The 26,380-nt window shown below is 31.9% G+C and overlaps 2 protein-coding genes across 6 annotated transcripts in view; one reads left to right on the top strand and one right to left on the bottom strand.

Annotated features, from left to right (window-relative positions):
- Positions 1 to 1,514: 1,514 nt before the first annotated feature.
- On the bottom strand, positions 1,515 to 6,470 carry LOC18427058 (uncharacterized). The gene is made up of 6 exons (XM_006836116.4): positions 6,171 to 6,470; positions 4,590 to 4,760; positions 4,080 to 4,289; positions 3,394 to 3,483; positions 3,051 to 3,170; positions 1,515 to 1,980 (listed from the first exon to the last, which is right to left on the bottom strand). Exons 1-6 carry the CDS (start codon positions 6,342 to 6,344, stop codon positions 1,924 to 1,926), a joined length of 822 nt encoding a protein of 273 aa, XP_006836179.1. The 5' UTR covers positions 6,345 to 6,470; the 3' UTR covers positions 1,515 to 1,923.
- An 11,091-nt stretch (positions 6,471 to 17,561) lies between these two features.
- LOC18427056 (uncharacterized) overlaps positions 17,562 to 26,380 on the top strand; it is a 28,375-nt gene continuing 19,556 nt past the window's right edge. For 2 of the 5 annotated variants that reach the window (XR_016045972.1, XM_088853777.1), the window contains exons 1-3: positions 17,727 to 17,980; positions 23,308 to 23,400; positions 25,002 to 25,116. Coding sequence is in view for 4 of the 5 variants with exons in the window: in XM_088853777.1 (XP_088709903.1) it covers positions 23,380 to 23,400; positions 25,002 to 25,116 (136 nt within the window). In the remaining variant the exon portion in view is untranslated. Of the gene's footprint in view, positions 17,981 to 23,307; positions 23,401 to 23,630; positions 24,066 to 25,001; positions 25,117 to 26,380 lie in introns of all 5 variants that reach the window. The other 3 variants (XM_088853811.1, XM_011622394.3, XM_011622395.3) reach the window with 3 other exon arrangements.

The following is a 26,380-nucleotide window of genomic DNA, read 5'->3' as shown; positions in this document are numbered from 1 at the left end:
TATTTGTGACCACATTAACCAAACATAAATGGTCTCATTGTATGTTTATCCATATGATAATATGTTATAACTTATAATACATTTATGTATGGGTTAAGATCTATTTTTTTTTTATATCTTTGATTTTTATGTCATGATGATGGGTTTTTTGCTGCATGAACTATATCTTCCAAAGGGGTTTATGTGATGCTGCTTTACTTTAATTTTTAAAGTATAGGCCTTGTATAAACTATTTATTTCTGAAATTTGAAGCTCCTGACTATTTGATAATGGAGAGTCACAAGATACATTAATATTAAGGGTGCGGTTTGAATAGAGCCGAGGCCTAAACAATCAATGTAAAACGCATTTTCAAATAGTGTCCAGAAATGCGGTTTCAATACTAAAAATCTTTGTGAAAGCCTTCAAATATATTTTTATTTTTAATTATAAAATTTAAAGCTTAAAAAATAGTATAGATCGAACAGATCTATGAAAACTTGAAAATTTAATGGTCCAAAAATACATTACAAAATGTATTATTTTCAAAACTTTAAATCCATTTTTTTCATGTTCATGCATCTTGATGTGAAAATGATCAATTTGAGGATATTTGGGAATCAAAACCACCCCTTCTAATGAATTTTTTGAGGTGGGCTCTAATTTGATCGTTTAGAGCCTCGACCCTATATAAATTTCTTCAATGAAATTTTTAATTTTTTTTATTTTTTAGATCAATAATTGTCAAAATGGAGAAGATCAATTCCAGAATTTTTCAAAACCCTTAATTACAATTTTTGGCGAGATAAGTCGTGGCCCTGCAACAACTTTTTTTCATTTTTTGAAGCCTGAGGTTGTGGCTTTATGACACTCCATCATGAAGTACAATTTTGATGCCAAAAACCCCTTATGATGGCTTGAAAATCATTTTTGTGCCCTTAAATATGAATTTAGAAGATCCAAAATGGTGGGGAATTTAACCTAGAGTAGAGTAATTTGTAACAATGATTTTTTATAACAGTGATTTTTTATCTCATGATCAAGATGAATATAGTGTCATGATTTACTGCATCATTGAAGAGAGAGAGGATTATTGGTAGTAGTTGCTTATGATTTCCTTCACCATCATAGAGAGAGAGAGGGATGATTTTGGGTTTTAGGGCTTAAGAATGAACTTTAGTTTCTTAAAAAGGGAAAAGGCTAGTATAAGTCCTAAGCTTCATGAAAAAAAATGAAGGAAAATTGTTTCATACAGAGCTGGACTGCATTTCTACAATGTGAAGTCCCAAGGTGTAAAGCATCCATCTTAAAAATAGATGCAAATAGGTGATCCATCTAAAAATAATTGAAACTAATGGTCCAAATGTTTTTTTAATATAATTATTATTTCTAGTTTTCAAAATTTATTTATTTATTCGTATTCATGATCTCCAATCACATGTCCTTAAAAATGAAGTAAAAAACTCCATCTCAAAAATAGATTTTTAAGAGGTGGCTCATTTCTACATGGACTCACAGAAACCGTGCCCACAATATAATCAAATGAAATGTATAAATGAACAAGATATTCTCTAAAATACATAAAAATCAACAAAATTCCAAGCAATCAACAATCCAATCCCTCCCTTTCCCCCAATTTTCATTAAACCCAACTAAATGGCATGACTATAATTTATATAAAAGATATAGAGAGAGAGATTTTCCTGATTTAACTCTAAATAAAATTGCAAGTACTCATCACTGAGGCAAAAGCAACCAAGGGGCTCCACTTGCAAGCCTCCAGGCATAAGGAAACCATACACAACAACAAGAATCCTTCTCATGTCTCAACCAATGGGGGACGCCACTTCAGCATGGATGGATGCACCATGCTGATGTGGCAGGCCCACATGTGGCAATATTTTATCGAACGTGCTTGGCCTCGTCGGTTTACATGGGTGCAAGCTATTGGCGCTGCTTCTTGGATGGCGGAGCCATTGGCGGCGTAGAAGAAGGCATGTCCTATAAGCAATATGCCCTTATCAGTCGAGTTATATTCACCAGAAAGAAAAAGTATATGATCCATATGGTCATAATAACAACCATAACTGTTGGGCTTATCACTGTTCATTCAATTAGTTGGAGACTGATGAAGAGAACGTAAGGCCAGGCCCACACAGTTCATTAATTGAAATTCTATAATGGGACCCGCTTACTAAACACCATACAGTCCATTAATGCGACATTGATAACCATTCGGTCATGAAGTTCCTACAGTCATGTGGATCACAGTATACATCCCAAGGAAAAAAAAGAAAAAAAAGAGCGAAAGCTTCCAAAGAAAGGCAAATAACCAAATTTTCATTTGATTTAAAAAATATTTCTACCCTTAGTTTCAGGGAAATGATATTATAGAAAGACAAATGACCAAATTTTCACTAAATTTCGTCACTCGTCTGTGTGTTTGATGAATATATAAAGCCCATAATGACCAAAAATACTTCAGTCTATAGTAGACATATCACTTCCATGGGGGAATCATGCACTTTAGTTAGGATTTACAAGTACAATAAAAATTCTCACTGTGGGGTATCTATTTTAAAGGACAGAAGAAGTTATTAGGTGATGAAGGTGTTGTGTAGCTGAGGTCCCAATGCAAGTTTACCCTATGTGATGAAGAAAGCAACGCCGAATATGACTAATTATTAAGTCATATTAACATGAGACTTTCTCTTTTTTTTCTTTTTGTTTTGGAAAGTTAATGCTAATATGAGAATAACTGTTACATATGTCCTCATGCATATAGTTTTCATGTACCCCAAACAAATTGTGAAAATTGCTCCCTAATGAAAAGGTTATACTAGAAGTTGAGGGTCAAATATTGTAATTTTAAAAGCCAATCATGAGAAGGGATTCTTGTAATCTTCAACAAGGGAAAGCACATACAATAAACAAGTGCTGGTTAGAGGGGCAATTTCACCTTTGATGAACGACAAAAGGTACATCCCCTAATTTCAAAACTCTCATTATTGCAAAAATCACTTAGAAAGATTAGAATAGAGAGATTACAGTCGAGCTGAGAAGCCACTTACAGCGTTTGAAAGCTGCTCACTTATATAGGCCATTGATCTCAACATGGCATCAAGAGTGTCCCTGGAAAGCTGGAACTTTTCCTCAGTTTCTCCTGAAGGAGAATTAGCATAATCTTGAAGCTGCAATAGACCAATTCATGTAATTATAATCTGACTATGTAAACCATTTTTTTCCAAAGATAACTCAGGTTATTAGTGGCTGTTGAATAACTTAGTTGCAATCAATAACTGTTGCTTTGGCAACCAATAATTATAACAGATTACAGTGCAGTTTATATAATACATAACCAGATCGATAACCATTTTCTGTGGCCCCCTCATGTTGGTTCTTATTATCTCATACCTTTAAAGTGATGATAGCCACTCTATTAGCAGGTGTTGAATTCTGATTCTCCATGGCCCAAGTCATTGACTTAAGTCGGGGAAGAAACATCTGGCAAAAGAATAGTCATTATTTCCCATGCCAATATTTTATTTTATTTGAATATATAGTAGAAGTAAAACGAGTTCTTTATTTTGCTTGTCATCTTGATTCTAACAAATAAAATGAGGAATCTAAAGTGATTATTAAAGACAAATGATATGCCTTTTGAATAACGTATTCCAAAAATTATGTCCAAACATTATTTCAAGAATTTAGTGGATTATAAATGAGTTTTAAGTTCTTTATTTTGTCAGCCACAATCCTTATTCCAACAAAAGGAAATAAAGGAAGCAACAGTTTGATAGTTAAAAGACTTTAGAATTTATAATGTCATTTGCATTAAATGCACCAAAGAAAAATACCCAACATAATCTTATGAGACAAGAACAAAAGGGCATAGGGAATCGAGCAACTAGCTATGGAAGACAAATGGATGGGTTTGTTATCTTGTTGGCCACGATCCTAATTCTAACATTAAAAATAGACAAAACCATGTTGTGTTTGTTAAAGACTACTGACATAATCTTTGCATTTATACATCACTAATATATTTCCCCACAATCTCAAGTGAGAACACACATATGCCAAGTTTTATACAGCCCTACCAAATTTTGAGGCGGCCCATCATCGTGTTGGGGTTGTAGAGGAGGCAAGCGAGGAGGATTCAATTCAGTAGAAGGTGTTGTAGGAACAACAGTCGAGCGTTGTTCTGTCTCATCTTGGCGAGGCCACATATCCAAAGTAGAGAAAGCTATTTGTGTGGGCAATGTATTGCCTTTAGCATGATATGAAGTTCTTGGTCTTGGCCACTGAGGCTGGATTATAGAATAAAGCATGGAATCAATGGGACCATCAAAAAAAACAGAAGATAATAAACCATGGGAATGGATGCATCACTACTAGATTATACTTACCAACATAGCAAAACAAGGATTATCACGGAACAATTAGAAGCCATAAACAGAATTTAAAGAATATGGAAATAAAAATCACCAATAGACAGTCACACAAGTACTTATTTCTGGAGAGAGGGAGAGCTCAAAGAACGGGAGAGTGAACATATGCATGAGAATAGACAATAGTCCACTGGGACTATCCTTTCAAACATACTAGACCTGATCTTTTGAGGTATCCACCTTCCACTGGCTTTGATATTTTTGCAGCAGTAGTACAAGAATACTTTGTAGTTCAAGAGGAACTTCAAGAGGAAACAGCTTTTGGATATCATCCCCAGTCAAGTTCTCATGTACACACTTTCTGATAAGGGAACGGAGACATGCGAGTACCTAAAGATCCATGAAGTTAACTGTCATTCATCATGACTTTCCTTAACCATGCTAATAGAATGCAAGAAACAAACTACATTTTATTGTATGATTATTAAAGGAAAGGGGGAAGTATACTACAAGCAAATAGCCTTTGACAAAATAGTTTGGAGTCGTCATTATCAGATGAGAGACAGTAATGGAGAGAGCATTGGACCCACCACTGGGTCACGTCCAATTCTGGTGGCTCGCAGCCTCCATCATTTCTTTCGACAATGATGATCCAAAGGACTATTGTTTTCTGCAGTCCATTGGACAATAGTATACTCTCCCAAATAAAATATCAATCATAGCTTATAAAGAATGGAATCTCAAGAGACACACATATAAAAGTGAAGAACATCATATATTTAGGAGTATGTTAGTGCCCGACATCATTTTCAGAACATTGTTTTATTGGAAGATCAGTCTCTGAAGCAAGGTATGACCCTATCACAGAGAAGGATGATGAGAACAGCTAGTGAACCTTGCTTAGATTCAATGAATCTTCAGTTCTAAGATAGGTCAAGCTGGAAAAATCAAGCCAAGAAGTTAGCTATCAGGAAGCTTATTAACTTGACAATCAAGCAATACAATATGCTATGCTACGATATGCATGAACATGGGTCCACGAGGATTGAGAAAACGATGAGTTCCAATTTTTCTAGAAAATCTAGTTCGACACTTGAATTGACCTGCCTCGAAGTATCTACATCACGTGCCTTTGTAGTCACCAAAGGTCATCTTACTTATAAATAATCATGCATTGAATGGTGTTCAAAGAAACATGAGAACCCCTAGTAAGCTGAAAAACTCATAATATTCTTTAATAAATATACTCAATTCATCATAAATAAATAAAAATGAGAACCCCATTTTGCCGAATAAAATAGAAGGGGAAGCAATAAAATGTATTGCTCGATATGTATCAAATCCACTAAGCCCCAAATGAACAAATTTCTGGAAAAAGAAAGACAGGTTCTAAACATGGGAAATGCAGCATAAAGGCAGCCAGAAATCAATAGAAACAAATACTGAAATATCAAATACTGTGACTAAACTTTTCTCCGCAAAGGCAAGAAAAAACACAAGCATTTGCATTAAACAAAGAAAAAAACATAGATGATTATATGGTGGAATATAATAAATTAACGCAATAAAGCAAACAAAGTCCTTCTGCTCATGGAAAAAACCCAAGCAGAAAACCCAACAAAAAATACTCAATGAACAATGAGAAAACCATGATCAGAGACCAAATAGATGCATAATAATAGAAATTGAAACATGGGTTTTGATTCTTTTCTCACTTGGGCCAGATAATTTAATAAAATTATGCATAATAAACTAATGCAGGAAATAAATTTATGGGTTTTATTCACATTTTTCACTTACAGGGTCGAGCTCTTCTTGAGAATGCATCAGGAGAAGGCCCTGAATGTAATCTTTCTCATCATGTGAAAGCCCTGTTTTCCTGGTTTTCCACAGCGTTTGCAAAACTATTTCTAGGGTTTCGCTTGACGCTCCCCCCGAGAGCTTGGGCAGGTGCAGACACAGTGCGTCTTCCATAACTGGTTTCCGTTTACCGTTTTACCGCCATGTCATTTATCTATTCGCCCCGTAACGAAAAGCCAAGAGCTAAAATGCTCTCGCGGGATCATACTATCTATTCACTGTATTTCCCGGGCTCTACCATAGTTAGCAAATCGCCCTTTAATCGGAGTTTTTATGGAAACAGTTTTAAACGGCCATTTTTTTAAAAGATCGGCAAGAAATCGCGTAGTTTTCATAAAATCGTTTAAAACACACTTTTTCATAATACGAAAAAATTTTAAAATATTCTATCCCGACTGTATTCTACAAAGCCACAGTTGTGGTATGAATTTTTAAAAAAACTTAAACAAATAGATGCAGATTTCAGTTGTTACTCTGGAAAATCATTCTATAAATTAAACACTCCTTATAGCAAATCATTTTATAAAGTAAATCATTGTGTAAAGAAATAATCATTTTATAAAGTAAATCATTGTGTAAAGAAATCATATAACATGCAGATTTCTGTGATGATTTGTTTTTATGAAAATACTGTTTATGGCACAAATTAGAGCTCAAAACATAGTCTTTTACTAATAAATGAGAAACAGAAAGTGTAACTACAGAATCAAGCAATCAATATGTTTGTTTTGGATTATATAAACTGTAAACTTACATGAACAAGCAATTGTACGTGTAACATTAGTTCCCCAAACTTAATCCTTCAGCTTTGCTTGCTGTTTCCCTAAAAAAATAAAAAATCATCTTCAAATTATCGTAAATCAGAGAGAAAAACCATATTTAAATTATCTCAAATCAGCATACCATCTTTTTTTTCTCGCTCTAAAAATTACTTACGGCCTCTTCCATTAGGGTTCTTCCTTTTCTCTCTCTACAAATCAATTAGGGCCTCTTATGTTAGGGTTTGTGAAGCCCATGACCTCTTTTTTCTTCCGTTTTTTCTCTCTATAAATCCCAATGGCTATGAGGCCAATCCTATTTTATTATCTTCCTTCTTCCTTCTCTCTCTAAACCATAAACACGTGTGAAACCCAAATTTTTACGAGCCTATTTTCCATTAAATAAATTTATAAAATAGTTATGGAGTGACCATAATCACTATATCATAGTTAAATCATTGTAATGAGAAAACAAAAATCATATCTCCTAAGTGGGTGCGATGTTTAAGTATTTAATAAATAAATTCATACAATATATTTGTCACCATACCATAGTTAAAGTATTTTAATGAATAAATTTGTATAGTATATTTGTTTTTGTATGTAATAAGTATGTGTGATGTTTGTTAAAGTATTTAACGGGTTCATTTATATAGTACATTTTTTATTTTTTTATATACTAGTTAATTATATATTTAATATATAGTTAATTATATATTTAATATATAAAATAATTATTATATATTAAAAATATCTAATTATCTAGTTAATTATATATTTAATATTAGATGAATTTGTAATTGTATATTTAATATTAGATGAATTAGTAATTGATGGCTTTGACATAATTTTTATTTTTTAGAATTTCAATTTTTCTAATATTATAAATTTATCTGATTTTCTTTACTCCAAATTTTTTAGCCTAATCCGATATATTAGCGATATATTTATATGAAGTATTTTTTTCAATCCGTATTTTTTACCCGATTGTTTCATCTGATTTTTTAAAATAAAAATAATTTATTTTCAATTTTATGGTGAGCCGATTTAGTGATAGTCCCCGACTTGCTAACTATAAGCTGTACATGTGACCTCATCTATAGCAATTCACCGAGAGAAAAAAGAAAAATTTAGAACATGTTTGGTTGTATTCATTATCACTCATAATTCACTGTTTTGGTAAAACTAATTGTGAAAGTGAATTAATTATTGTTTGATTGTGAAATAAATTAATAGACAGCTTCACATATAAATTAATCTTTTTAAATAATTTATTTGTACTTTATTCATACTAATTTGCTAACATTGCATGTTCTTAGCCAAATAACTCTTTTTTTATCAATAAGTTAAATAGTTAAATAACAGTTTCACATATAAATTAATCTTTTTTCATAATTTATTTTTACTTTACTCATAGTAATTTGCTAACGATGAATGTTCTTAGCCAAATAACTCTTTTTTTTATCAATAAGTTAAATAGTTAAATAATATTTTGTATATAACACAATGTACGTACTAAACAATTAACAAATAATATTATTTAAAGTTGTATTAATTTCATATAAGATGGTTTGCTCCAAATAACATTAATTGTCACCCGAACAAAGCCTTTTATATTATCTCATATGAAATGTAAAATTTTAAGAGGGGTGCAGTTTGTACAAGGTGTAAACTTAAACAATTAAAGTAAGGCATATCTCTAAATCTTGGTAAAAAATTTAATTCCAGTATTGGGAAGAATTAAAATAGTATGAAAAACATTTTTCACCCTTAATTATGAAATTTAAAGCTTGAAAAAATGGTACATATCAAACTGCTTTATAAACACTTAAAAATCTTGAAAATTAATGGTCCCTGTAATTATAATATTAACTACTTTTTAAGACAATCATTCTTTCTGTGTCCATACATCTTGAGGTTGGAATGATTAATTAGAGGTTTTTTTGGTGCCGAAATGACCTCCAATGGGTTTTATAGGTGCATCTCACCTATGTGGTATACGGTCGATAGCTCCTTTTTTTCTTTCTCCTTCATGTTTTATGTGCATGTATTATATATTTCCATAAAAATTACAGTTTGTATTAGTCCAACCTTAAAAAGTAAGGCCTAAGTTCAAAATGTGTTGAAAAAAGCAATTCTATGGCTGAAAACCCCTACAATGGCTTGAAAATCTATTTTTCACGTCATCTCTAACAAATGTAAATACTTAAATATTAAAAAAAATAACAGTCTAGCATTACAATATATATTATGTTTCATTTTTGTCCATATTCATACACCCCAATGACAAGGTAATTATTTGGTAGGGTTTTTAGCATTTGGAACCACATTTTCTCTTATAGGTTTTTAATGCGTGCGGTACATATATAATAAAAAGTTGACACCGTATATATATGATCGATGTTATGCCTCATGGCGGTTACCGACAATTGCAGACAATTGTCGGAGCAGTATCTCTACCTATAGGTTGTCTATTATTTATATTTTTTGTGAAGCAAATATGGTAACTGATGTCTTTGCAAAGAAAGCATATGCTACCTTTGGTGCTGCTATTTGATGTTATCGTCTACTATACTTTATTTCCACTATGTTAATTCATGATTTGGCGTAACTGCCTTATTATAAAATTGTAAAATAATATATAATTCTCATTCTTATTTTTAATTAATGAAAATCAGGTACGATACCTTCTCTTCCACCGACTTTTACCCAAAAATAAAAAGTTGACACCATATATAAACTTATCCTTTAATAACTTTTAAATTATTTCACCTTCAACATATAATATTTAAACGGAAACAATTTAGTTTTGAACTCTATTGCACAGCCAAAGGTTTCCCTATATTGTGTAGCTCCTCTGAGTCGGCGGTTTCCTGGGAGCACATTGTAAACTTAATGGATGAAATTTCTATAGGGCCTAGGCTTTAAGAAAATAAAATAAAGCGTCACCTCAAATCCCCAGGAGGAAAGTACTTTTGGCATCAAAAATCTGATGATGGATCTAAAACCAATTTTCCACACTGACAATAAAATTTGAAACTAAAAAAATAGTACAGATCTTGTCGATCTATGACTACTTAAGGTAAAATGGGCAGTCTAAATGATTTATTGTAATATACACTATTTTTAGAATTTGAAATATTAATGTTTTTTAACAACCATAATATTCAAGCTCAGATGATCCATTTTAAGTTTTTTTCAACTCTTGAATTGCAATTTTCAGTGAGTTATGAGGTGAGGCTTTATTTATTTTGATAGGGCTCCAGCCCTATCAAACAATTTTTCATTTAATAAAGGGCGTGGTTTCTATAGGGCTAATGCCCTAAACAATCAAAATAAGGCGCACCTTCAAAGTGTGTCAAAAGATGTTGTTTCAATAGTGGGAATCTCTGTGATGGCATGAGAATTTATTTTTATATATAATTATAAAATTTAAAGCTTAAAAAATAGTGTAGATCGAGCAGATCTATGAACACTTGAAAGTCTTGAAAATTGACGGTCAAAAAATGCATTATAAGATCCACCATTTCCAAGATTTAAAATCCATTTTTCTCACTTCCATACAGGCGAGATGATCAATTTGAGGATTTTTGGGTATCGAAACAACCTATTCTAATGAATTTTTGAGGCACGCCTTAATTTGATTGTTTAGGGTCTTGCCCTTATATAAACTTTTTCCTTCAGTAGAACAACTACATCAAAATTTAGTTTTATTTAATTTAGAAAATAATCATGATTCTAAAGTGAATCTCAACAATTTTAATGAAAAAGTGTAAATTATTTTATTTAATTTAGAAAATAATCATGACTCTAAAGTGAATCTCAACAATTTTAATGGAAAAGTGTATTTTACCCGAGAAAGCAAATGTACAATGTGCGTATGAAATATGACTTTAAGGTAACATACAAAAATTTGTGCATTGTATGGGTGTAATTACATAAGGCATGAACCTTAAACAATCAAGGGCCCCCTTTAAAACCCCACCAAATATCCATTTATGTGCTATAAGCAGTGGTTTTAAAAACGGATAAGTAGCTCGGATCGGGCACCTAACAAATCCATCCGGAATGGTGATTCGGATCGGAAATCAGTCGAATCAGTCTGATTGAGCTGTAAATAAAATATAAAAAATTTATTAAAATTTATGATAAATGTTGTTTTCTATAAATCCAATAAGAAATTAGAGTACTATATTATTAATTTTCATTTTTTTCATCAATATGTGAATATTGAGATATTTTTCTCTGTATGAATTTATTTTAACCATTTGATTATATCACACCAAATAAAAATCATAGAACTATCATGGTTTAAGTATATAATCATACATGAACTATAATAAATAATGATTTTTTTATAAGAACAATTTAGTTTTTTTGACAAAAACCTTTTATTTTTTTACAGTAAATGTTTGTTGTATTACATTTTTTTTTGTTTTTAGCAAGAACCTTTTTTTTGACAAAAATACTTGTTGTATTATTTTTTTTTTATATAAGAGCTTTATTTTTTGACAATAACTTTTTATTACTTTTTATTTTTTTGACAAAAACCTTTTATTTTAAGAAAAAAAATTGATAAGAACCTTTCATTTTTTTTATAAGAAACTTTTTATTTCATTGATAAGAAAAAAATTTGAGAAAAAGAAAAATTGATAAAAAAACCTTTCATTTTTTTTATAAGAAAAAAATTTGACAAAAAGCGAAATTGATAAAAAACCTTTCATTTTTTTCTTATGACAAAAATACTTGTTGTATTATTCTTTTTTTATAAGAAATTTTTTTTTTTGACAATAACTTTTTATTACTTTTTTTTTTTTTTGACAAAAACTTTTTTTTTTTTTGACAAAAAAAAGAAATTTGACAAGAAAAATAATTGATAAGAACCTTTCATTTTTTTTTATAAGAAAAATTTTATTTTATTGATAAGAAAAAAATTTGACAAAATTCAAAATTGATGAAAAAAACCTTTCATTTTTTTGATAATAAAAAAATTTGACAAAAGGTGAAATTGATAAAAAAAAACCTTTCATTTTTTTTATAAGAAAAAAATTTGACCTCAAAAAAAATTAAATTGACAAGAAAAATAGTTGATAAAAGAACCCCGTTTCGTTCCAAGGAGAATGGAAACCAGTAAGCCGCATGTTACTTAATAGTATTAAAAGCGCAAACAAAATATATAATATATTAATGTTTCAAGTTAATACCTTCACATTATCCCACATCGAAGAGGTAGAAGAAAGTTGTAGTGAATAAATACTTTTTTGTAGTTAACAAAGATGATGTGTGCGAAGTGAGGAGAGTCACGTGACGAGGTGTATGAACCTTAAGGTACATGTATTTTAAAAAATTTACAAAAATACCCATCGAAGAAAATTTACAAAAATGGCCATTAAAGAATCAGAACGAACTAATTTATAAAAATACCCATTGAAGAAAATTTACAAAAATAGCCATTAAAGAAAGTCATATGGTGGCATGGAAGTCATATGGCGGCATGGAAGTCATACGGCGATTGATGATTTACGACATGAAATCGTCGGTTATTCTCTAAAACTGAATCGGGTCTGCCGGTTCTCGAGTCGAATCACCCGAACAGAAAAATCGTCTGCCGGTTATCGAGTCGAATCGGTGGAGTTCGGTTCGACTCGCCGACTTTTAAAAGTAAAACAGAGCGATTCACTGGAACCGAATCGGGTATGCCGATTCCCTAGTTGAATCGGTCGCTGGAAGCCCTCATGATGACATGAAAAAACTATTTTTTTTCACCTCTAATCATAAGATCCAACTATTTTTCTTCACCTCTTATCATTAATCCAAAGCTTAAAACTGAAACGATTTGAATATGTTTATAAACAAAAAATTGCGCCCCAATAAGAAGAGGGGATATCCCAAATTTCGTTCAAAAATATTTCATAGAAAAAAATTAAAAATCAAATAGTATAAATTTCGTTCAAAAATATTTCATAGAAAAAAATTAAAAATCAAATAATATTTCGGCATGACATCATGAGCGATCCCAATCATCTATTTGGATTGGACATTTGAGAAGTGGTTTCACATATACTTTACTAATAGGATCACATGCGTTGCATGTATAAATTAAATAAGCAATAACATATGCCAAGAATTTCCCGTCTATAACTTTGTGGTTTCTAGAGTACAAAGGGTGTCTTCGGAATTCCATTAAGAAATTAAGCAAAATGACAAAATAAAAAATAAAAATTAAAAAATACAAAGAGGCAATGCTTTACTTTTTTGGCGATATTCAATTGTGATTTTGGCGTGATTATGCATTTATTTTTTTATTTTTTCTATAAATATTGTTTGATAAATCCAAAAAAAAACTCAAAAAGATTCAAAAAACATATAAGATATCAAAATTAAATTTATCATAAAAAAATGATTCTTTATGTGAAATCATATGCTTTTAATATTACACGCTCTAGAATAACATTCATTCATTATGAATTTTTTTTTTTTTTCATTTTTTTTCTATAAGCTTTTCAAGCATTTTTCTATATAACTTCGACTTAATTTGTGATGTTAACATTCAAAAACTAAAAGTTGAAATTATCTAAATTAAAATTATTAGATGTAGCTACTTTTAAATTTACAATAGATTGAGAATGTGATATTCATTATTTTAAAAAAAATTAATATTAATGAATCACTCAAATTTAAAATATTATAATATTAATTAATGTTGTATAAAAAAATAAGCTTAAAAGCAATCTTTAGTATCTTCCTGCTAATATATTTAAAATAACAACAAGATAAAATAAAGAAAAGGTAATGATTTACTCTCTCTTTTTGTGAGATTCAATTATGATTTTGATGTGATTATGTATTTTTTATTTTATTTTTTAAAAAAATTGTTTGGTAAATCCAAAACATAAATAACCAAAGAAAAATCTAAAAACATATAAGAAATCAAATTAAATTAAACAAAAACAAGCGATTCTTCATTTGGAATCACATGCTTTTAATATTATATTCTTTGGACTGACATGCTTTTGTTTTTTCAAAAAAATGAATAACATACTTTTGTTGTGATATTTTTTTTTATTTTTTTCTATAAGCCTGTCAAGCATTTTTCTATATATCTTCCATCTAATTTATGAGGCTAACATTAAGAAATTAAACTGAAAAAAAAGTTTATTCAGCAAACAAAGCTTGTCAATAGAATGAAGGATAAAATATATTAGGACATTGAAAGAGAATAAAGAGGTATATTGATTTGAAGTGATTTTTTTATTCTATATAATATTAGATAATATTATAATATTTAAATTTTGATTGATTCATTAATATTAGAATTTTTTAAAAAAAATACCATATTCTCAATTTAAAAATAGCCGTATTTAATAATTTTAATTTAAATAATTACAAATTGCTAAAATTTTAAAAAGATTTGAATTAATTGTTATTTTGTACCGGACTAAAAAAATGGTTTTGATGAAACTGAATATTGAGATGATAAACATGAGCATTTGGGTGGTTGGTTTACAAACCTAGAAAGTGGCTTTCAGGTTACAATTTTTTGAGATTGAGAGCATTTGGGTGGTTTACGACAGCTTTGAGGTTTAATTTTTTTTTTTCAAAATCAATCTATACCATTTAAAGATTTATTTGCCATTAGAGTTCCATTCAAACATTCATAAAACCATTCAAAGGTGTATTTGCCATTAGAATTCCATTCAAACATTCAAGCAACCAATCTTTGCCATCAGAATTCCATTTAAAATTTCAGCCATTGGAATTCCATTAAAAACTTCAAGTAACCAAAAAGCCACGCATACACTATTGGAATTCCATTAAAAAATTAAAGCAAACAAAAAACCTATTGAAAACCTTTTTATGGGAAAATACAGAAATTATATTTTCCACTGTTTTAAAATTCCATTAAACAATTAAAGCAACCAAAAAGCCTCTCATACACCATTGGCATTCTATTAAAAAATTCAAGCAAACAAAAAGCCACGGTTATTGAAAACCTTTTTATGGGAAAAAATAAAAATGATCTTTCCAATATTTTATTTTTTTATGGGAAAATACATAAATTACATTTTCCAATATTTTCTATTCCCAATTACAGTTTGTTTTATATAAACTTATAAACTATGCCCAATTACAGTTTGCTCTTAATTTAAAGAGAACGAATAAATTTAAAGAGAACGATATGTTATCGTTAGGCTTTAAGTCCAATTAAAGTTTGCTTATTATAAAATATTCCCAATTACAATTTTGCAGTTTAAATTAAAAAACTCACACATTTTCACTATCTCATAGTGCATAAGGTCCTTCAACCCCATGCCCTGCCTTAACCTTCGTTTAATAATGTATTAGTAAATATATGGGGGGGGGGGGGGGGGTCATATGTAAATCTTTCTATTTAATTGGATTTTGTAGATTTGATATATATTTTAAGAAGTATAAAAAAGTGACACGTCTCAAATGTCTCTTAGATTTGCGTTAAATCCACACCATTCGAATAAAATTGATGGTTACTTCTCTAAATAAGGTAGCAACCTTATAATTTTTTTTTCCTAAATTTATTATTTTAACAATGTCATCGCATTACATGCACATGTACATGTTTTTTATGGAAATGTGTATATAGAGACTATTTACTTTTAATACAAAGAGGTCATGAGTCACTCTTTTCCCTTAGGTTTTAAATCAGGTGGTTGTGTGTGTCATTGACTGGACTCGTAGTTCAAAATAAATAAAATCTTAAACTTTGTGACATGCCTCAAGACATCTAATGCTGCATCTAATGGCTAGTAGCAACTGTGTTTTCTTTATAACGATGATAAATAATCACACTGTATGCAATCTCATTTTTTTAGATGTGTTGATTTTTTTTTACAGGGTGCTTCTACATGTGCAAACTTGCTCACCAGGGTAACGCGTATTTTTATCTTTAAAATTTAGAGATCTACTTTATGTTGAAAGAATGATTATTATTGGAACTTTTAAATATTTATATCTCAAACAAGATATTCATATTTTATTTTATTTTAGTGAGTTAGCTTACGATGTTCTCCCGTGATAATCTCCAACTTAAGAACAGTTTACTCACTCTAGTATTGATTTTTCTATTTTAAATATTGTATTTTTTTTTCTAATGTTAACATATTTTGTCAAAGAAAAAAGTTTATATAAGGGTGAGGCTCTCATCAAATTAAGATGCACCTAAAAATTTCACTATAAGAGGTTGTTTCGATGTTCAAACATCCTCAAATCATGTCGACCTCAATATGTATGAACGTGAGAAAATATGGATTTCAAGTTTTGGAAATAGTGCATCTTGTAATGCATTATCTAGACTACCAATTTTCAAAATTATCAAGTATTTATAGATCTGCTCGATTTATATTAATTTTGAAGCTTTAAATTTTATAATTGGAATTGTATATAATGAGACAATTTATCTTTAATACAAGATGATCACAATTCCTTTCAACCATTTGATGTGAATTTTTATAGTTCACAAAGTTCGAAAAAATTTATTTTGAAGTTTAAGCTTGATCAATGGAATAATTGCAAATACCCAATTTCATATCCAATAGTCAATATTATTGTGACCACTTTGTATCAAATGTAATTGGTCTCATTCCGTATTCTCCCTTTATAATTAGAGATCAAACTAAAATTTCAGGCCATCTCAAAGATTTGCAATACTGAAATAACATATTTTGACACTATTTTAATGCGTGTCTTCCTTTGAACTTCCTTTGATTGTTCAAAGCCTCAACCTTATACAAACCACACCCTTTGTATCATTTGAATTGCCCATTAACATTATAGAAAAAAAAGGGACCACCTCAGTTTCACCCTTTTATTGACATCATTTTGCCCAATATTTCAAAATTCGGATTGGTGGAGCCAATTATCCATCTATAAATCTGTGTGGCATTGGATTGACGATCTAGATTGGGTATGGATCAGTCTGAATGGATGATCCAAAAAAATGTAAAAAATAAAAATTAATAAAGGGGCCTATATAGTGGGGATATAGAGGGGACTTAAAAAAAATATAAATAAGCCCAGAGAAAAGATCAAAATGTACAAGGGCTTTTAATGAGGAACTGGGTCGAGACCTATGCCACTCGAGAGCTGGATCGGTTCTACCCGATTTCTATCCGGATCAGAAATTGGGGTTTTAACGAGATAATTGTGCCACGCATTCAAGAACCATGTACTCTTTAGGAGATGGCAGTTATGAAATCATAAATGAAACTAGTGTCGCACTAGATCGAAAATCCGGATTGAATACGGATCAGTGCGAATTGATGATTAAATAACATTTAAAAAATAAAATAGAATAAAAATTAATAAAAAAGCTTATATAGTGGGGATATAGAGGGAACCTTAAAAAAATTATAAATAAGCCCATAGAAAAGGTAAAAGTATACGAGGACTTTTAGACAGGAACTGGGTCGGGACCTATGCCACCCTAAAGCTGGATCCGTCCTATCGGAGTTCCATCCGAATCAGAACTTGGGGTTTTAACGATAATTGTGCTCACGCATTCAAGATATTAGGAGATGGCAGTTCCGAAAGTCTAAATGAAAGTAAAGGGCAATATAGACTTTTTCTTAAAAATACGACGGGCAATCCGGCACAATATAATACTTTCATATTTACCCAATTTGTTTTAAAAAAAAATCGGTTTTTTTCCTGCAAAATTTACCACAGATTCTCAATTTATCACCCTGAACTCTCTGCATAGATCGAACAAGGATTAGGACTGGTTATCAGACGAGAAATTAGGGTTTCACTATTCTTATTTCATGGAGAGGTAACTACAAAAGATTGGTACAATTTAAGGTATTACGGTGCAAATTCACCATAGGGGTTGGGCCCAGACTAGGGGGTTTTTGGCATGAAATTGGTATGAGTAAGGTTGGTTTTAGAATTGCCTAGTATCGTGACAAATTCCTAAATTAGAAATTCAGCGAAAGGAATGGTACTTCTTCGAGGATTGGGGTAAGTGGATTCTAATCTTACTACTCAGTTGGTGTGATATTTTTGTTGCTAGAGGTGCATAAATTATTTTTGTTGCTAGAGGTGCATAAATTATTTTTGTTGCTAGAGGTGCATAAATTACGGTTCAGCTCAGGCTTGTTTGCAATTAGGTTTTCGATAGTATCTTGTGCTAATTGGATTTTGGTTTGCCTGTAGTTTATACTGGTTTTGATGCAAATTGTTGTTATGCTATGCAAGTTTATATGTTTAGCAGTCTCAGAATGACTAGCAGGATTTTTTATGATTGCAATAATTTATGCCCTTAAAATTTGAAACAGTAAAATGAGTAAGATTTATACAACTTTAATCCCAATTTTAATATGTAATTCTAATCTTGACAGTGCACTCTGTATGAGAGAGGAAACCATACAATGATGTATTGTTTTAATCTTCAAAGAATTCTGATATTGATTTAGATTATTTAGAGTTTATTTTTTGCTAATAGAGTATCTAGTAGACGTAAAAATGTACCCTGGAAAATAAAATATTGTATACAATGATTCAAATGATGAGACAATATATGGATATTTTTTTTATATGAGAAGCTATATTGGAGATAAATGTGGTATTTCAATTGGGTTGAATAATTTTAATGAGAAATTGATTCTAGTAAAAAATGGTTGTAAGTTGGATAGTATTCGAGCAAAATCATGCTAGAAAGAACTTATCATGGGCGAGTTTTTGTGAGATGTACAAACAAATTTGCATAGTCACTGCACTTCATATTTAGAGCACAAATTTCATTTATAAATCGTTATTAGCCTCATAGGAATCTGACTTTGATTCATTTCTTTTTTATATTAATAAAGAAAAAAGAAAATCATTTTCTATTGATTATCTAATGGTGGAAGCCACTAACCACATCATGCGGTGTGAGTGGTTCCGCACATGGAAAAAATAAGCTGGTACAATGCTTTTATTTTTATTTTTATTTTTAGGGAAGGAAAGAAACACAACATTAGTGAATGTCATGTTACATGGAAACACTTGAACCCTCTGGCTGCAGATCATCCATGCCAAGGCCCATACTGAACATTTCCCACCTCTGGTTGTTTTCTTACATATGAATATATGCTTAGTTCCATCACTTAAAGTCCTGCCAAAGCATTATATTGATGTCAAATTGGAAAACTTCCCAAAATCTTGCCCGAGCTCACCCGCCATGAAATTGGGCAAATAGAAATTCCTGCCAAAATACATATGCCCACCGCCACTGCTCATTGAATAAAAAAGTATTATGCTTCTCATTGACCTATTTACCCATACTTTAGAGCATAGTTTTCAGTCAAATCAAGTGACCATGGACTGGCCAATATCTCACAATTTAGGAAATCAGGTTACATAATTGTGCGACTCAATTTTTTTTCTATTGACTCGTTTGGGTGGATCATTGTTTGGGAACATGGCACTTTTTTCTCCCCCACCCATTTATGAGGGAGAATGCCTTGCTTGATCTGCGCCTATATTCACAAGTGACAGATTTTTGTAACTTCGCTTGTCAAAGAAATGCCACCAAAACGTTCATGACTTTGAAAAGGAATATAAAATCACTTGTTTCTCCTCTACTAATAAATAACTCAGTTATTTTTTAGAGTTGTTCAGGACTTCAGGTGTCCTAAAGCTCTAAATGCTTTTATGGTAGAAGCTATCCTTTTGATTTTCAGCATGATCTCTCTAAATTCTTTCTGAGTAGGAGCTCTGTCTATCTCTTTCCTTGTACATTCTGTGATCTGCTTTGACCAGCATTTTTGTGATACCATGTGAAATTTTCACTGCTATTGCACTTTGAATCTCAAATTAAACCAAGCCCATCCATGTGAGGGGTAAACACACTTTTCCACCTATTTCATTTTTATCTTCAAAGCTGAAAGCTTTTTGTAACTTTGACTGAATAAAGGCTTCTTTATCATTTGAAATTGTTTTGTTTAGTCATCTGCAAGGTTTTTATTTCTTTGTTGTTGTCCTACCATCTCCAGTGTCTTTCTTCATCCTAAGATTGCATCTCTACGCTCTTGGTCACGGCATTACGCTCTGCCATGACCTATGCTTGTTTTTTTGGAATATTGTGGTTCATATAATTACTAAAAAATGTATAATTTACAATTTATTTGTTAAGTTCTTTTTTGTTATTCTACCATCTTCAATGTCTTTCTACTCCTAGGATTGCATCTCTGTGCTTGGTGGTCACGCCTTTACACTCTGCCATTGCCTATGCTTATTTCTTTGATGTATTGTAACTACATATTTATGAGAAATTTATCGGAACACATATGACATATCATCATCATCCAAACCTTATCCCGATGATTTGGGGTTGACTACATGAATAAGATGTGGCAAAGGTTTACACTGGCTGCCTACCAAACGCAACTCAGCTCCTTTACTGGCGCTTGGGATGGGTTAAGGAAAAGTTTAAGGTCCTCAACCTTAGTTGATGTAAAATATCAACTGTTAAAAGTTTATCCTATTGTCAAAACACACGTAAAAATTATTCTAATTCATGATTATGTGTTCTTTAATGAGATTTTTTAAATTAAATCGAAAGAAATAGGTGTGAATGTTAAATAGTTTATCTCTTGGATGATTTGCGATAAATATCCCTATATTTGTTGACAAATTTCTCATTGGTAAAAAGGAAAAACCTCAGATAAAGATCATATATTTTTTTGTGAGTAGAAAATGTTAAATAAAATGATCACCACTGGTTTTCTATGTTCTTTGGTCAATCTGTTATGACTTATGAATATACTATTCTCTCTGTTTTTTGTTATTGGCACTCGAGCGCATCTGACAAAGTAGATAAGTTCTCTCTTATTCATGATCACAGTTTAGATTTTACACCTTTTTTTTTTGTGAATTGGAGGAGGGAGGGAGGGAGGTAGGTTAAAATATACATCTAACTGGGAAGTGTGTGTGTGTGTGTATATATATATATATATATATATATATATATATAGATAGATAGAACACCATTGGTTTGTTCATGGATATCTCGATTATTCGACTTTGCTTGGATTGAAATGGTACACTTTTGAATCTTGCAAATATTTAGCTCATAGAGATGGATGAGTGTCAAGACAAGAAAGGCTAGAATTCAAAATGAATACATACAAGAAAATTTAGGTGCGGCACCAATAGGCGATAAGATGAGAGAGAGTAGACTTAGGTGGGCTGACCATGTGTGGTGCAGACCTAGTACAATACTTGTTAGGAGGTGCGAGTTAATTCAAGTGGAAGGCTTATAAAGGGCAAAGGGTAAACTAAAAAACACATGGTTGGAAGTAGTGAGAAAAGATGACTTATGACCTCAGTGAGGGTATGACCCTTACGAAAACAGAATGGCGGACCATGATTCGTGTAGCCGAACCCCATTAGTTGGGAAAAAGCTTTGATGATGATGAATATTTAGCTCATAGTTGAGCAAGAAGTTCCATGGAAAATATATGGAGGAAAACTAATAGAAGAAATTTGGGCTGGATCCCTGTCATCGGTGTTTACATGTGGAACTTTAAGGCATAATGGATACGAAAAGCATTTTCATTTGGGAATGGGAACTGTTTCCTAAGAATTATGAGCTATCTTTATAATAATTACGCAGAATGTCCACATAACTGATTGGTTGGTTATGTAGAGAATTGGATAGCTAATAGAAACATCTATTCATGAACATTAGCATAACACAATCATAGGCTTTTATTATAGGAAAAATTCATGGAACAAGATTTAGTGCAACTTGTTTTCAACTTGTTTTTCCTGATGGGAGCACATCTGCATGTAATCTAGGTTTTTTTTGGACAATTCTTACTAATAGGTGCTTCCTGCTCTAATACTGCTTATTCAAATGCTTCCTTAATGTTTATGGATGGAAAATACTTAAATTCTATGTTGATTGCGTCGTCAATCTTGCAAATAAGCTATTGCTAGATTTTGTACAACTTGTTTACTATTTTTCTTGGCGTTGAAAGGAATGCTACATCACTTTGCATGTGACATGCATGAGAAAGCACCACTAGAAAAGGAGGTTGCATCAATTTCCCTGTAGATAATCATGGTTTCTATCTGTTAGATAACAAAACTAGGACATTGGCTGTAGAATAAGCCAATATTAGAGGCCCCGAGTATATGAAACATTATATGAAACATTGTTTTGAGGCGTTTCTTCCTGATAAGGGAGATTACTTTTTAATCACAGAAAATGGAGGTTTAGATCGTTGGCTATCCATGTGTTAATTAGTACTGACACATCGAACGTTGAGAGAACTTTTGGAGCCCCATTTTAATAAGAGACCTTATAATAAGAAGGTTTTTTTGTCGTCAAATTAGTCTTCCTTTGGACAAGACTCATTTTTGTAACAATAAAAGTGCATCATTAATATAATCAAGGATGTGTAATAATTAAGAAGAGGGGCCCTTCCCATGGAGCCAATGAATGACTCAATGAGTATTCCTCATTGATTTGTGTGTTGGAGGATATTTGAAAACTTGGAGCGTATACAACTCCAATTTGTTTTGTTGTCACATAATTAGTCACCCCAAGATGATCCATTTATCTTTGAACCATGAACTTGTTTTGTTCCAAGTTACCTAGAAACTTGCCTTACACAAATTAGGGCTGAAAATGGGCTGTTAGACCTGATGCGATTTATGTTGCTGTGATATTCTTATGTTAGTGCTTCTGCCATTGCGTAAGAAATCAGGCATGGTAGTTTAACAGGCCGAGCCCGGGCTAGAGCCTAAGGCCCGCCTACTGGGTTTCTGTATAGTAACTTTTAATTGCTCAGGCTGGGACAACTCATACCTAAATTAAGTAAATGCGTCTTCATTTAGCAGCCCAATTTATGACCTAATTTATGAAGAATCTTTGTTATACCCAAAAAAGAAAAAAAGTAAAAACCCTTGGACGACCCCCTCAATATCGTTGTCTGACCTAACCATCACCATCTCTCTCTCTCTCTCACTGCAACAGCATAAAAAGCAAAAATATCTTGATCAAAAAATATGACTCAAAGTCGTTTTTGTGTAAAAGCCTCAAGGAAGGGAGTCGAAATCGGGTACTCTCTTGTTTTTTTTTTTGTTTTGTTTTGAAGGCCATTTGGCTTTTCTCTCTAGTCTGGTTGGTGGCACGAGCTTGATGAGACTCGTGACTTTATGGGGTGGGAGCTTTTGAGGCCTTTGGATCCTCTGGGGTAGTGGGTTAGAGAGAAAGTGGAGTAATCCTTTTCTGGGGTTCAGAATGAGGGTTTCTGAAATCCTTAAAACTAAAAGGTATTTATCGCCATGTATGGCAGGAGTGAGAAAGCGCCTGAAAGAATGACCCTCCAATTGACCTAATTTACTTGCATGGTGCATGCAAAATCCTCATGGTTTTCGCAATTTCTAAAGTAAGGATATTAAGCTTCTTTTCATTTGGTATGAATTTTATTAGAAATGTCCATAATTATTACTTTATGTTGATTTGTTCAAAAAATATGACAATTTTTTTTCTTCTTTTTATTGGGTTTCTCAATGGGAAACTTCATTACTCTGTTTGCTAAGTTTGTATTTCCTTTGTCTATCTTCCCTCAGTTTTCCAGTTTTTTCTTTTTATCTGATTTCTCAATGGTTGGGTCAGGGCCTGAACCCAAAGCTGGCATTTATCGGACCATGCATTCTGCCTTGGTGGGTCCAGCTCATGCCCAAGCCATGGAGGCCTCCACGGGGGCCATGCCTGGACTTTGACAACTCTGGCCTGTCCCATCGCCACCCCTAATCCGGATTTCCTTTTGAGCACCATTAACATATTGCTTTAGATGGAGTTAACCTTTCCTTCAAAAAAACATATTGCTTTAGATGTCCCTTGGGAGAAGGATGCTAGTCTGCAGTCTAATCTTTGATGCGTTCATTGACAATCATCATTCACTAAATGTTCAGAGTTTTACTGAATTGTATTGATTATCATCTTCTTTTAAATTATTTCTAAAAAGAAAAAGTTATTGGATTCATCCGAGGAAGTTGCTTGGTACTATTTGGTATTACAAGTTCTGGTCCATGTGCTTTGAATATGCTGGTAAGAACTTGTATGAATTTCGTTTAATAAAGATTTGTATTTTCCTTAAAGCATTAATGGCTAATTAGTAAAATTTTACATAAGTTTCTGAATTTAAGAAAATTGTCCATATGATTCCTTCTTTCGAGAAATTGTCCCGATATTCCTTAATCACCTACTCTGATATTTCCATTCCCTTGTTTATCCATTTATGACGTTGTAAAACATTTCTAGATGCATCCTTCACATTTCTGAATTTGTGCAGGCACGAGTAATTGGACCTAGGCATACTGACGATCCCTAAGACTTCTAATTTCTTCTTTAACCACAAATTGACATCACTATACCGTAAAACATCACAAATTCATTAGATACAACAAAAACAACATATGTTACCAGTGCTTTAATTTCTCTCATTGGAGATTTTCTTCTAAATGTGCATAAAGAAGCCAATGTAGTGGCGGATATGGTTCCATAATGAAACGTCTAGGTTGGGGTTTCATCTCTATGGTTGTACTATCATTTTGCTTTTACTATCTCTGTGGCAATCAATAGAAGTTATTATATAAGAAAAACTATGCATGTACTTTTGCGACAGATTACCATCGATTTCTCATCTCATTTAGCAAGCGTCTGCCTGAAAGTTACTCACTTTATAAGCTTCTGATTTATACCTTCTCTATCATGAGTGGTTATGTCAGTTGCTCTTTAATAAAATTTCCTCAATGTTTTATCCTACGTTCCCATTTGTTCTTATTATCTCAAAATCATTCATATAATACTACTTGCATTTGATTTGTTGGCTTCTGTTTCCCATGGCTTGTGTTTCTAGCATGCTATTGGAAATTGATACCACAGTGCTGTTAGAAATTGACGTGATAATTGAGTATAATTTTTTTGATCAATTTGAGTAAATCATGGGTTTAGAAATGGTGTGTTGCTTACAAATTTCTACAGATCTCTTATATGCAGATGACTTCGGATTGTGACGACAGGATGAATAACGTTTTTAACAATCAAATATTAGCTGAGAAGCTCTCCAAGCTCAATAACTCTCAGCAAAGCATAGAAAGTATCCTTGACTTTATTGTGTTTTAATTATTTTCATGCAATTTAAGATTTCAGTATCATAGAAAGTAGTATGGGATCTACCATTCTCTGAGATTTGTTAGATTTAAAGCTCTGAAATTGCATAGTATCCTGCAATATTCACTATCAAATATCAAATTCTTAGGCTTCCTATAATTACTCCTAGTTGAATAAGTAAAATATGGTTTCAGCATTACTTCTTTGTAAAGGTTACGAGTCGACTCAGCTCAGAATCATGCTCATTGTTGGTTGAATCATATGGGATTTGGTTGAGTCTATTTTTTTTTTATATATTTGTGACTTCACTGTGCCTGACTGAATAACTCGATAGGCTGAGCTTTCAGCCAAATCCATGGCTTCGACCTATGCTTCTGTATGCAATACCATGGTGTTTTGCTAATTATGGAAACTTGTGTAATGTTGATTAAGTGTCAGTGCTATTTATTGCGGATCAAATGGTGATTTATAGTCCTCTGTATTTCTCGTGAATGAGTAAATGTTCATTGAAAAGGATAATTTTGTATTATGTTCAACAGATGTGTCTGTGCTGCTGCTGGCACCGTTGATAATCTCAACCTTTATCTGCTTTAATTCCTCAAGGAACTTCTTTCTACAAGGTGGGAGTTCTTAGTACTAAGAGACTGTCTGTGGAAGTGAGGTGAAAGGTGTGTAAGGGTGCGCTGTTTGTTCCCATCAGGTCCTCATTACCATAATTACTCAAAAAAAAAGGTCCTCATTAGCAGCCTAATGATTCGGTTGAATTAGAAAATGGAGATATCTAATTCTTGGAGTTGTGTCCTTAAGGATGTTGACCTTTTTATTTGGTTTGACACTGTTTATTATCTATTTGTAATAAGACTCTGATTCCTTCGTTAACAAAATGATATCGTCATGCCGACAATTTGGTATTGTGTTGGACCAAAATTATTCCTCCATGGAGGATTTGAATTATAATGAGGAAATCAGACGATCGAGATTCATCGTGGCTATCCAAAATGTTCAATATTTGAATCGAAGGTTCATAATGCGACACTTATCTATGCTTGCTTGACTGGAGTTCTTTGTTTTTAGCTAATTTTCAGTATCTAATCAAATGCTTATTGTGGTTAATCAACCCACATAAATGAAACTTGGCTATTTGGTAGCAGTTTTATGTGTTAGCCCTAATGATTTTTGGGAAATTTATTTAGGGACCCAAAATAAGTATGATCCATATTTTGGGATATTTTACGGTAAGGTCCAAATTT

The sequence above is a fragment of the Amborella trichopoda genome, chromosome 1 (genome assembly GCF_054954075.1).
Source record: "Amborella trichopoda isolate Santa Cruz 75 chromosome 1, AtrichopodaSantaCruz75HAP2 v2.0, whole genome shotgun sequence".
Taxonomy (NCBI): Eukaryota; Viridiplantae; Streptophyta; class Magnoliopsida; order Amborellales; family Amborellaceae; genus Amborella; species Amborella trichopoda.
The sequence above is the reverse complement of the archived record's forward strand: the minus strand, read 5'-3'. Positions and strand labels throughout refer to the sequence as shown.